Source organism: Falco peregrinus, chromosome 4 (assembly GCF_023634155.1).
Source record: "Falco peregrinus isolate bFalPer1 chromosome 4, bFalPer1.pri, whole genome shotgun sequence".
Taxonomy (NCBI): Eukaryota; Metazoa; Chordata; class Aves; order Falconiformes; family Falconidae; genus Falco; species Falco peregrinus.
This window is the reverse complement of record NC_073724.1, coordinates 25,213,498-25,227,552: the sequence shown is the minus strand read 5'-3', so window position 1 is coordinate 25,227,552 and position 14,055 is coordinate 25,213,498. Positions and strand designations below refer to the sequence as shown.

General features: G+C 44.4%; 1 protein-coding gene across 1 annotated transcript in view; it reads left to right on the top strand.

Moving 5' to 3' along the window:
- The first annotated feature begins 857 nt into the window (after positions 1-857).
- The window catches only part of ANOS1 (anosmin 1), a 140,244-nt gene continuing 127,046 nt past the window's right edge, over positions 858-14,055 (top strand). The window contains exon 1 of the mRNA XM_055802702.1: positions 858-1,218. Coding sequence (XP_055658677.1) covers positions 877-1,218 — 342 coding nt within the window. The 5' untranslated portion in view covers positions 858-876. The remainder of the gene's footprint in view (positions 1,219-14,055) is intronic.

Below are 14,055 nucleotides of genomic sequence, written 5' to 3'. Positions count from 1 at the left end.
ATACTGTGGCGTGCACTCCCAGCCCTGGGACTGAAGGCGCGGGGAGGGAGAGAGAGGATGTTAGGCTGATGTATACTCTATGGTAGCCATTTTAAAGCTCAAGGCGCTGTTTTAATTTTGCAGCTATTACCCAGAGGTATTTGGACTAATGACTTGTAGATTTTCATTTTTAAATAACTCTTCAGAGGAGCCTTTATGGGTTTCACCTTGGGACAAATGCTCACCACAGCGTTTCTCTGTAAGAAACACCGAGTTTCATAAATTTCCATGCATTCTCGCCTCCCCCTCCTTTTATTAAAAAAAAAAAAAAAAGAAAAAAAAAAGAAAATAAAAGAGGAAATAAAAGAGATTAAAGCAGACAAGGCTTTAAGGACCGGGCCCTTAGCAGGGCTGCTGATACACAAAGCCGCGGGCTGGCTGCGCCGGTGCCCTCCGGCAGCGCAGAGGCCGGCCCGGCGGTGTGGCAGGGCTGACCAGGCCGCCACGCCCGACCCGGCCCAGGCAGCGGGCCGTGCCCGACACCGCCGCCTGCCAGCCCCCGCCAGCGGCCGGGCAGCGGCAGCCGGGCGGGTCGGCCGCGGGCCGCCGGCGCCCAGCTCCGCGGCAGCGGGGCGGGACACGCTCCGCGCCCGCCCCGGGTGCGAGGACGGGGCGAGCGGCTCGGCGGCCCGCTGCCCGCCCCGCTGCCCCACAGGTGGCGGCGTGCGGCGAGGGCCCCGGCGGCTACCCCGGCGGGCCGACCTTCCCGCGGCCGCACGGCCCGCCCGCCCCGCCACTGGCGCTCGGCGCAGCCAATGGCGCGGCCGCTGTCAGCCTCGGCCCGCCCGCTGCCGGCGGGGGAGGGCTGTGGGCCGGGGCGGGGGTGAGGGGAGTTGAATGATTGAACTTTCTTGTGTAGTTTCTGCGGCGAGGAGGTGCCTGCCCCCAGCGCAGCCCGGCACTAGCCCGCCGAGCAGGAGGGTACCCCGGCGCCTGCCGCCCCCCGCAGCGCCCGGCCGCCCCTCTGCCCTCCTCTCCCGCAGAGCGATGGTGCGGAGGGCGCCCGGCGCGTCCCTCGCCCTGCTCCTCTGGGTAACGGCCGCCTGCGGCAGCCCCGCCGGGCCGGGGGCCGCCGCCGCCGCCCGCAGGCAGGACGAGGCTTTCTCCACTGCCAGATGCACCTCCAGGTGCCTGAGCCTCCAGATCACCCGCATCTCCGCCTTCTTCAAGCATTTCCAGGTAGGGGCATGGCGCCGCGCAGGGGCGCCCCGCAGCCGGCCCGTTGCCGCCGCGCGGCCCGCCCGGCGGCTGGGTGTCCCTCGGCACCGGCGCGGCCGCCGCGGGGAGCGGGCCGGGAGGGGCGGCCGGGGCCGCAGCGCCTCTCGGCAAACTTGGGGTCCGTTTCCCCGAGGGACGGCGGGCTCGCCGCGAGTTCCGCCGCCCGCGCCTGGAGGCGACGGACAGGTGGGCACAGCCCCGCGGCGGCGCCGAGACCCGCCGGTGCGTGTGGGTGCCGGCCGGGCGCCCTGCGGGGCTGGTCGCCGGGAGGAGGTGGCGGATCGCGGGGCTCCCGGCGCGCCGCGTCCCGCCGAACGCCTGTCAGCCGCTCGCTGCCCGGCGGGGCGAGGCGGGGGCACCGCTCTGCCCCGGCTCCTCGCAGGTGCTTGGCGTGCCCGGCCTCTGCCTCCGGCGCGGCGGGACGGCCCCGGCCGCTGCCTCCGGTGATGTCCGCGGCCGCGGGGCGGGCGGAGCGGTCGCGGCGCGGTGCTACCGGGCCGGGGGTGCGCTTGTCCGTCCGAGCGGCGGGCGGTGCTGGGGCGATCCGGCGGGGCCCCGCCTGCCTGCGGGCCGGGCGAGGCGTTCGTTGCGCCCCGCCGCCCGCGGGTGGTTCGCTTCTCCAGCCTGGTGGGAAAGTTTGAGCGCATTTTTTTAAGAGCGACGGTCGGGACCGTGTAATACTTGCTTCCGACCTCCTGGAAGGTGAAGGTGGGGGTGACGCTTTTCTGAAGCAGAGGGGCACATCTCTGGCTAACGGGAGTGGGAAAATGGGGAGGAAATGGGGGGACATCTGCGGCGTATAACATGAAATAAAGGAGAGTGAGCCCCGAAAGCGAGAGCGCTGGAAGCGGCGCGGGAGGGGGTGGAACAGCAGCGGGTGTCTGCCCGTCCTTTCCCGTCTTCCAGTTAGAGACGCACCTTTCCCTTCTCCCATCCCCACCTGTTCTACATTGTGCGAGCCTTAAACCGAGTCGACTCTTTCCGAACGATGGAAACCTTCCTGAACCGCCAGCCCTTCTCCCTCCCAGGCCCCCTTCGGGAGGGGCGGGAGGCGGCCACCTCCACCCTCGGGGACGGCACGGCTCTGCGGCGCGCAGGGTACCTGCGGGGACCGCGCCGCCTGCTCGCCCGGTGCTTTGCTGCCGGTTCGGAGCTGGAGCCGCTCGGGCCGGCGTTTCGGGTACAGCAGCGTTCAGGGCTAAGGCGTTGCCGCAAAAGGCGGGTTTGAGAGATATTTGAGGATAACCCGATTTAAAAAAAAAAAAAAAAGAGAAAAAAAAAAGGGATCGGTGTGTGGAAGGAAAGCTGTACGTGTTCGTTTCAGCGGCGGCAGGAAGGTGTAGGGTGCCCATAACCGAATTTGTGCTACGGGGCCGGGGGACGCGCCCCGAGGGTGAGGGTGCCCTGCCCGCCCCGGCGCTGCCCGGGGCCCGCGGCGGCGGAGTGCTGGCTGTCAGCGGGGCCTGCGCTTCGCGGGGTGGCTTGGAAGGGGGGTCCCCGTTAAAATAGTTGATTATCTTGGAGAGGGATTACTGTTTTTGATTGCGTTGTCAGGCGGTTGTAATTTACTTGTTTTACAGTTTCAGTGGCTAAAGAGGCAGTTTAGATCAAGCCAATTCCTAGTGAAAGGCTTTTTTTGTGTTTTCTTGGCAAGATTTCTTTTCCCGACCTAAAACTGCTGACAGAATGCACATTGCCAAACAATAGTGATTACATTTTAATTAGCCAGGGTGAAATAAGCGGCAAATTACTCGGTTAGGACTTGATAACTGGCAGGTTTTTTTGTAATCAGTTGAGAATCTCGGAGTTTTAACCCCAACCTACTGAAGCACAAGGTAATTTATCTAAATTACCAGGGATTAAACTCCTGCTAGACATGAAACGACTGTAATGTTTTGAAGATAAAGTGCTGTCGTTTATAAAAGTTAAGCTTTCCATTGTCTTTTAATGAGGGAAAGGAGGAGAGTTTGAGAGTACAGCAAGCCTCCAGTGTTCTCGCAGGAGACTGATAACACAGAGCCGACTGTAGGACATGCAGGTCTGGGTCATATTATGGCCCATGAAGGCATATTGTAGCCCATGAAGGTTAAAGAATACGATGCTACTGTCATCCCCCTCTCTTCTCCCTCCATCTACGCCCCCCCCCCCAGCCCCGTTCTCATCTCAACTGGTAGCAGTTTCTGGAGTTCTTTTCATTTCAGAGATGTCCACTTATCTTGTAATCTGATTCAGCCTTTGAAGCGAACTAAATACTAGCTCATCCCACCCTAGCAGGGAGGAACTCTAGTGTCTCCTCAATAGGACAGGAATTGAAAGAAGACTGACCCACTCATTTCCCAGATGTGCCTTAGGTACAGCTTTAGTGGTGGGGGTCAGGAATACAACAGCTGGATGCTTCATGGGAGGTGGCCTCCACGATGCTTCAGAGAGACTTCATTTCATATAGCGCATGGTACTAAAACCACATCGCTAAAAACCTTTTGGAGGGAATGAGTTGGTGTGAACAAGACATCGAGATTACTTGTATATCTGCTGGCTGCCTTGGTTGAATGCCAACTGATACTTTTCAAATTTCTAAAAGCTTACAAGAGACATACATTTTCCCCCACAGAGAATTTTCACCCATTTTTCTTTACTGGCCCTATTTGTGGAAGGGTCAAGAGAGTTTTTTGTTATATAAAAAAATAAATCTATTTGTTAATTTACATTTAGGAAGCAGTTCTAAGCCTATTGTAAAGGTGCATTCTCAGTAGGAAATTATTTGAACTGATGCACAGGTCAAAGATGCACAGGTCAAATAATTCAATCCCCCTCATGTTACCTATTGATGGGGGCTAGAAGAAGAGTTAGTCACCTAAATCAAAAGTCTGTGATCTTCAGAATTCCTGTTGAAGAGGCACAGATGCCTGCTTTTTGCTATAAAATTCCCATGGCCTGGTTTTTTTTTTTTTTTTTCAGTTTTGGGAGTAGTGAGGAGTTCTAGGTAGAGGTTACACCAGAAGACATTTGGGATCAATGTAAGTTATTGCATCACATGAATCTTACAGCTCAGTGAAACTTGCACATTTTATATTTATCTGTGGCCTATCTACAGGCTGGGAAATCGCATACAGAACATGCTGGCACAAAGTACTTTCATAAAAAAAGCAAACAAACAAAAAAATGTAAGCAGAATGGTTCATAGTGGTTTCTTCTTTTATATAACAGCATATTAATTACATAGTCATCCACAGTAGAGAATCATGTTTTAATCTATGAATGGAGTACAATGTGCAGCGTGAGCTTTAGCTTACTTTGGACTTTTGCAGATGAGAGAAAGCATTTTTTTTCCCAACTGTGTAACTTGGGGCACTGGAGAGCAGTGAATGAAGCATTCATTGCCCTGTGACCATAAAGAGTAGGGCAAAGAGAACATGTCTCTCTAGCCTCATATTTAGGGTGTTGAGACTGGGGGTTTACAATGTCTGTTGTGTAACATGTATGAGGCAGTAACTGGAGCATTCACTGGAACCCGTCTGTGCTCCTGGGTGACTGCATTGATGAGTAGAGTAGACTTGTTACTGCTGTGCTTTGTTTCTGGCCAAATTCTCTGTAAATCACCTGAACAGGGGAGGACGGTGAGAGTGTTCGTCCAGTAGTGAAGAACATGACAGTCAACTGGCCTGCCTGCAGTGGAGAAGATGTAGATTTGAACCTGACAGTCCTGTATCATAATCAGTGTTGTACCCATTGAGCTGTTGTCTGAAAGAGAATGCTTGTTGTGTTAGTAAGCGGCCCTCATCAGATGGGAAGGACTGTTCCTTGTCTAGTATGGAATAAAAGGAGGGGGTGAGGTGCCTGGCTCTACAGGACTGTGAATCCTGTGTGGAGGAAAGCACGGTGTTTTAGACACTAAGCCTGTAAAGAAGAGTGATGTCGTTGGATACGTTCTTCCATTCTTTCCCTCAATGTTTTCTTATTAAGGCAGTTCCTTTCCCTGTGTTTTAGCTGCTATACAGGAGGGGAAAGTTAGGAATTCTAACTTGATGTATCCAAAGCTTATTTGTGAATCTAGTTTTGTAGTAACCTATTACAGTAGGTAAAACCTTCATGAAGATAAGGTCACAGTTACTGCACAAGTTCTTGTATGCCTGAAAATTTATGGATATAAATAGGGACCTCATATAGCTAGCTGGAAAAGAGGCTTGAATACTCAGATTAGTTTAGCTAGGGCTTTTCTGTATAACCACCCCGTTCTAGTGGAGTGAGACTAAATTCCTTGCATTGCTCTCTATGGGCATACCCTTTCCCATCTGCGGTATTAGTTGAGGATGAACTTCTTCCATTTTGGGGGAGCAGGCATGGCAGTGACCTTTAGTGTTCTGTTTTCGAGGTGAGTGAAGGTTTGGATTTTAACCTCTACTGCCAGCCGTCTGAGCCGTGTGTAAGCACATAGGCATAAAAATGTTGTGGGTAGCAAGCAGTGTTTACTCAGTCCTGTGAACTCATGGATCTTTTGTCTTAGTTGCCATCTGTTACAGACCTCTCAAGTGTCTTCCTGCTTAATATGTTAAACTTGACAAGTTAGCTAAGGTAGAGGACGTGTCAATCTTATTCGCCGGTTTAAAAAGCTGAGAGGGTAGTAGAACATTCCACAGGATAGCAGACTGGTGGCAGCAAGAGTTTGGGAGTAGCTGCTGTATTTGTGGTATGGAGTCACAGGAACAGAGGCAGGCCACAGCCACAAGCTCACAGAGCCACAGACTAGTTGAGGCTGGACAGCACCTTTTGGCAACCTGTTGTAGTGTTCAGCCACCCTCAGGCTAAAAGGAAACACTTTCTTAGGTTCTTGTGTTTCAGGTTTTACCCATTGCCTCTTGTCCTGTTACTGGGCACCACTGAGAAAAGTCTGGCTCCCAAGTATTTACAAGCATTGATGAGAACCCCTTGAGCCTTTTCTATTCCAGGCTATACAATCCTAGTTCTCTCAGCCTATTCTCATGTGAAATCCCTTTGCTGGATTCGCTCCACTAAGTCCTTGTCTCTCTGTGTCATGGGGAGCCCAACGCTGGACCTAGCACTCCAAATGTGGAGGAGTGACTAGAACAGAATAGAGGAGTAGTATATTTTAGAAGTGTAGTGCCTGCTAAGTGTCGGTGCTCACTTCTAAATTAATTTTTGCTATTTGTATTTTTTTACGTTTGTAAGAAATACAAATACATTGCACATTTATATATATTTGGAAGACATTTATATATGACTATATATGATGGTTAGTGCATTCAAAACAAAATGCTAATGCTAAATCAAATCGGATTTTCCCCCTATATTTTTAGATATCAGTATCTCTCACCGAAGTTTTAATTTTTTTCTTGTTTGTTTGTCTTCAGTAGTAAATTAAATTTTAGCAAATCCATTTCTTTATTCTTAAGAGGGAAGTCCAGGTGTGTTGGGATGTATACATGTAGTGTGATCCAGAATTGTGATTGCTGCTTGAATAGGCGTATGAGAGATTGCTTAAACTCATTAAGATAGGTACCATTTAAAAATGTGCCAGCAACAGTGCGGGTGATCTTGGTCATATAGGAGTTCTGTATTCATATACTAACTTATTTGAATAGTGGATGAGTTACAGTTAAGTTTTTGATACAGCACAGACATCCCTCAAGTGGTAAGCCAGTTTTGTGATATATGAAGGGAAATTATTGAGATATTTGCCCTTGTAAGTGTGATTTAAGATAAATCTAAAGGAATGTACTAAGAATTAGTACTTAGGAATTAGTACTAAGCGAGATCAGCTAAGGCAATTGTTTTTCAAGGGATGGAAAAATACTGTTTTAAGCTAATAGATCTATATGTTGTATGATGGTTAATAGCTGAAAGAGGGAACAATAAGGCTTTCAAAGTTTGTTATATTGAATGCCTGATAACTATATGGTGGTAGGAGAATATTTTCACTGTTACAGATGGACAGTTGCCTGTCAGGACAACTTGAATTTCTGATAGAAACTAGGAATTCTTTTAAATAAATAATAAAAGGCTCTTAGATTTTATATCGGCAAACAAATAGTGTGCAAGTGATTACCTCTAGATACCAAATACCTGATTTTACGTACAAGTCAGGCAGCTAGTTGTCTAAATGCCAGCACATCTGCCTTCAGATTGCTTGTAACTCTGAAGTGACTGCACCTGCAAAAATCTACAATTGATTCCAGATGGGAAAGCAGTAGGCCAGGCTGAAAGCCTACGGTGCATCTGCCTCTGTGCTCTGCTGTAGAGAAGATGGAGATCATAAAGAAAGCTTTTATTGCAACTGTCTTGAATAATTCTGAAACTTTAAGTTACTTCTCATAAAATCTTTTGAAAATACATGTACTTTGTAATGAGATGTAGTAGATATGTAGGGTGTTATTCCCAGAATGTTTCAGTTCCATGGATAGGCTGCCCCGGCACTGAGTTTGCTCAGATCTTTTGGGACATGTTCATAATCTTTTCTACATCTTACTACTTAGGAAATGCGTGCCATCTGCTTGTGTTACCATTTTGGTACTCCTCTCCTTTCCAAAAATAGTCCGTGCGTTAAATAATTCTGACTTTCGTGTGTCTCATAAAGCACACTGCTGTTAATTTCTTTCCATAGACAAGTTTGCACATTTGTTATTATTTATGATTTTCTCAAAACTTGTTTAAATTCCCAATCATTCTTCTTTCATTGTTCATGTGGCGTACGATCTGGGTAATTAATCTGACATTTGGTGTGCTGTTATTGAGATTTGCTGTTGTGAGCAAGAGGTGCACAGACCTTCTAACCTGATCTTATGTAAAAACTTTGAAGACAAAAGGTTTGTTTTGAATTGTGATGGTTCTGTTTAGTGAAAACACCTGCATTATTTACTATATTGTGGAACTGAGCCACAGTTAGTCTTTGCAGTTGTATCCTTGTCTGGTATGAACCTCCCTGATTTCAGTGGGAGTTATGTTCACTTTCTTATAAACAAACCCAAATCTCTTTGGCATCAGTGAAGGCTTGCACAGCTGATACGAGTACAGAGGTTACAGAGCCTGGTCATTGCTTTCTAGTGGTTTTGATTACGCGAATTTGGGACCTTAACCTTGACCATTCCTTTCCCAAATTAGAATGTTTGGCAGTACCTCAAATGTAAATTTGTAAATACAGATCAAATTAACTGTATGAAAATAAAAGTGAATGGTGAGAAATTGTATTGAAGAAGAGTTGCCAAGATACTTCTCTCATGTTTTGCTTGTGGATGCTTAAATATTAGAAAAAAATTTCTTTGTTATCTTGTGCTTGTTCATAAATTTAAAATTGCTGTCAATTTGCTAAATGTGCCTGATATCAAATGCAATAAAACTAATAGAAATGTTACTAATATACTTTGAGACAGGCATTTTATGTACAGAAAATATTGGCAACACATACTTCTAATGTCACAGGCATGTGTTGGGGAGAGGGAGGACAAGTTACTTTTGAAAAGCATTAGAAAACTTTTGAAAGAAAAACCACTGGGTGTTCTCAGATGTAAATCTTTTTTCCATTCAAACATATATCCACTTACTACAGAGTGAAAGGTTATAAACTAGGTAGTGTTCATATTAAAAATATTAAAACATTATTCATTGTCTGCATATGGATTATCTCTGTGATTAACTAGTGCTCTGAACTGTATTTAAATGTGTTTGGTTTAGTAAGTGGCCTATAAGGAAAAAACCCACCCCAGTACATTTCTGAGACAGCTTGAAAACCAGACTGATTTCCCAGATGCCGAACACTTGTAATTTTGCAAAGGGCAAACTTCTTAAGACTTGAGTGCTGATTTTATGTGTGTCTACAAATGAAGATTATTATTCACAAGCTGGTCTACATCTCCGTTGACTATTCTGTTTGAATTTTTGCTTTCTGTGATTATCTGGATTTCAGCACATATCCAGCTTCTGTAAATGGAAGAAGAAAGTGCTGTTATTTAGCATCCATATTTTTAAAGATCAAAAATATCATTAATGATAGAGTATCAAGAATATGATACAGAAGAAAGGCACATTCGTGTTGATGTTAAGTAGTCAGTGCCTAGCAAATTTAAACCTCGCACCCAAAAAGCACTTGCCTGGGAGTTTACACCAAGAATCTTCATTTTTTGACCCTTCCCACAACTGAGCCTTATAAGGCCTTATATTTCAAAAACCTTTGAAGTCCATGAAAAGCCTTCTTTTGATTTCAGCTGGATCAGGTCCATGTATGAACACTAGGTCCATGCAGCCTTTGTCAACAAAGAAGAGTGCTGTGAACTTGGTATCCCAACTCCAGTTGTATCTCTTTTATAGTCTTTTAATGGCCAAGGGATCACAGGACATGAAGGTGGAGAACTGGGGGTGTTGAAAGGTAAGAGGACCCTTTAAACTTGGAAGTAGAGTACTGTTCCTTTCATCTGTGTGTAAAAAGAACCACACGTTCATTTCCATCCACTGAAAAGAGTATCAGATACATCCAGGTTTGGGGAACAACCCCAGCCCAAAGTTTTTATCAAATTTCCCTTGACTTCTGTGGACCATATTTTCACCATTGTGTCTTTAGACTGTTAAAGAGGTATGACATCAAAGTTATTTAAAAATATAGTGCAGGAAAATACATACATCTTTCACCAGAAAAAAACACCAACCCTTTATGGACACTGCATGTTTTGTTTTTTCTTGGTCTGTATGTTCATTATGTTCTTTTAAAATAAAAGTGAATTGACTCAAATTTGCAAAGGCATGACTCCCCAGGTAAGCAGCTGAGATTCCTGAGGAAGACGTGCCTCCAGAAAGTGCAGGAGAAGCAAAAGAGGAGATGGAGAGTCTCAGAAGGGAGAAAGCTGGAGACAGGTGAACTCCAGCAGAGGCACACAATGCTGGGAAGAGAAATTAACAAGGAGTAGAGGGGTTTCCAGGTTTTACTGTAACACAATTAATTGAAACAAAGGCTGGAAACAGAGAACAGATACAACTGGTATAGGATGAGTTGTTTGTAAATATTTTTTATTTCTGTGCTTTCTCAGCTGCATGGAGTTTTACTTGGTTTAAAAAGGTGTTTTTTTTCTGTTTTGTAGTTCAGTAAAAATGTGGTTTGAAAATCCTTTTGTCTTCATTGGAAAGTCCAGTTACAGGTAAAACTTCCAAGAAAATTCAGCACAAAATTCTAGCTGATTTGTGGTCCTGTCATTTATACCAGTGTTGGTGAATAAACATAAAGTTTGTTCTAGACCAAGGGTGGTCAAGGGGTCCAGGTAATGATGCTGACCTATGGCTGACTTCTTTTCAGCTAGTTTTCATTCATTTCTTTACTAAAAGTAACTTGGGATTCTGGATGCAGTTTATGGGCTGAGTGTGTCCTTGTTGTGGCAGCTTGTTCTTCACTTCTGTCTTTCCTAAAGACTTTGTCTGCTTTGATGGACTGTGAGAAAAGAGGAAAAGGCTACTTTGGTTTTCTGAATTCTGCGCTCCAAACATTATGAATTTACTCTCTGAAGAGTTTTCAACCAGAAATATGTTCTGTTGATGGCAGCCTGCTCTCTTGAGTCAGTACTGTGATTGACTTACATGTATTCTGAATTAAATAATAATCCCAATTCTTCAGGAAAGGCTTTGAACCTTCTTATGCATGTGTTCTGTGTGTTTTCAGAAGTGCTGGATGTAATGTAGTGCACATATATAGTAGAGATTAGTCATGTGATGAGAGAAGAGTCGTACGTGTGTTTTATTCCCATACAGTAGTGAAAGTGAAGTGGTCTCTCCAGGCAGTATGTATGCTGGGCACCATCTACTACAAGGAACTTGTCTTTCAAGTTGGAAGTTTGATGAAGTGTTGCCGCTGTAATTTCTCAAGTGGTCACAACTCAAACTACAAACCTAGCCGAGGTAGCAAAGACTTTGTCTGTCTTCTGCCTGTGAGGATTGCAATCCAGCTGCCATGGATCCTGTAATAAGATAATATGAGGGAAATAATAAGATTGCTTCAGAACAAATGTCTTCCGTCTGGAAAGCCAGAAATTGGCAATGGTGAAGACTGGGTGAGAATAATGTAGTCATTTAATCCAGTGGAAACACAGTTCAACCTTCCTTGCCGTTCTTACAAGATTTTACGAGCATAGTTCTGGTTTTCTTTTTTATGGATTACACTTTAGGGGAGTTATCTTCCTATTAACTTAAAAAAACCCCATAACACAAGTAATTGCTGTTCGTGTACATGAACATGGTTTCTCATCTCATGATTTAGGCCATAGATCAGAGGCTATACATCATTTATAGTTAATTGATAAAGCTTTCTAACTGTTAATGATTTCTTTGCACTACTGGAATGCTCTAGTCAGACCTCAGGGCATTTTTGGACTTAGACACAATAAATTCATTTCTTAAACTTACTTGCCGGAAGGCTTTGGGTTTTGTTGGAATTTAGCATATGGATGAACAGATATGTGACACAGCAAATAGTTGAATGCTGGGAAGGGGTGATAACAAAAATATTAATAATGTGTTCTAATGTATGAGAGTTTGTCAGGGTTTTTTTCAGAATCGGTGTTTCTACATAGAAACTAATTCAACAGGGTGTTTTTGTGTTGTGGGTTTTTTTTTTCCCCCTTCCAATTACGTGATGTTAATAGCTTCATTGAAAACAATGAAATTGTATTACTGTGTAACAACAGCTAGACAGTAATGAATTGCGTCATTACCTGCCCCCATTTTTCTTAGTCACAAGAAGTGTATAATATGTTGACATTTGATTTGTATCTAGCAATTTTGGGAAGGGAACTGGAACTAGAAGACCTTGAGGCTTTCTTCTGTTTTGAGATTTCTTTCTATGCCACTGTGTACTGAGAGATCATGACTTAGCCAAGCGTTGGTCAATCTGGATCTGCGGTAGATGGAAGGAACGTTTGTGTTTAGACAAACTGACACAGAGTTAAAAATCGTCCAATTAACGAGGTGTGTGTCATTGTTCATATAGTACTAAGTAGCAGCTATGGAACATGCTTCTCAGAATAAATAAGGAAGGAAGATGTAGATTTTTGCAGCTAGCAGCTTCTTGTTGGATTTTTGAGATAAAAAGCTGAATAAACAGTGTGAAGGTAACTAAGTTTTTGGTAAATTTAATGCATTTTCTGTCCAGTGTATCTTCATTGACCAAGTGGAGTAGGAATGCATGTTGCACATGCAGCAAATTAGCTCATCTTGTAAGAGACTTAGTTTAATCATAGAACTGCACACATATACATTTGAGCACTGGACAGCACTAAAGCTGTAATTATGGTGGTGACAAATGTGCAACAGCAAATAATAATTATTTCAAGCCTCCCTCCAGTGTTCAAAACCTTCCCTTTCTTAAGTAGAAAAAAAGAGCAACAATGTGGACTAACCTTGCAAGTTAAAACCTAACCTCAGCCATTTTCCACTTTGTAGAAAGGAATGAACATTTAGGCAGTCAGTATATTCTTTAGGAAACTCTTGTTTTGGGAGTAGATGGTGTGACCCACAGGTAGTTTTAAACACTAAAAAGCTTTACACGATAATGTAATGTAAACGCATGTTGTTTCCTTTAGTTGGAGATCTTTCAGCCTTCTGACCAATACTTAACCATTTTTTCCATTTATATGATTAATCATTTAATACAGGATTTTCCTGGAGTGCTCGTTGCTGGCCTGAGTCTTACATCTCTACAGTTGATAGCAATGTATCCAGCGTTCTCAATGGAAATAAACTTAGGGCAGTGTGAATGTACTGGGAACATCTGTTCAGAATTTATAGATTAAAAAAAAAATCCCAGTATTCTGTCTAAAGACAATTAACTTGGATTTGTTAAATACTATATTACTGCATCTTAACATCATCCTTTACAATTCAGAGCAGTAGTACATGATACAGGCCATTAGGACAAAGTAAAAGTGGATTGCCAGTTACTTGCCTGGTGCAAAGCACCTTGATTTTAAATTAAGATATTTTTAGAAGGGATTCTTTTAGATGGAAAGGGAAGGTAGAAGCAATTTTTGATGTAACCAGAGCTGAGTGCTACTAAAGACAGTAAATAAATATTGTTTTTTAAAAATGGGATATTGCCTAGTTACTGATTGTTACTCTGTGTATCCAGGTGTCCTCAGGGATTCCAAAGCATCCCTGTAAGTTTCATCAACAGGCATGGCTCTTAATAATAGGTGCAGATGTCAAATTTTCATGCCCCTAAGATGCTTACTCATACCTAGGAGAACCGTCTGGTATAGATCGAGCCTCAGTCAAGTTGTTTTCATCCATGACCTTCCCACTGAGAAAGCAAATCAGAGCTCCTCAGTCCAATGAAAAAGAAACCCCCGTGAATATTATCAACATATTTTTAGTACCATGACCTGCTTCACTGTCTTTTTAAATTGCTTTACAGAGGTGAGAAGGCTGGTAAAATGGAAGGAAACATTATAATTGGGATAGAATTCCTGGAGCATGCCACCAGTATCTGAGACTTTCCAAAGGCGGAACAACTGAAATACCTGTCAGTTGTGCAAAAATAGATGATTTAGGAAAGAGAAACAAAATTTTAATATAAAAAACTTGCTGATGTTACAAAATGTTGACAGCTGGTATTAACATCAGTTGTCCACATTTATGGGTTTAAGGATACATATTATATTTTTCTTTTGTGGCTGGTAATTTAGATCCAAGATACAAAATAAAATGCTAGGCTTCAGAACTGGTGTGATCCTTGCAGTGGAATTCTATGAAAAATCCATATCCAATTGTTTACTGCAGGCTTTTAAAATACTGTAGCTTGGGTAGGGACTT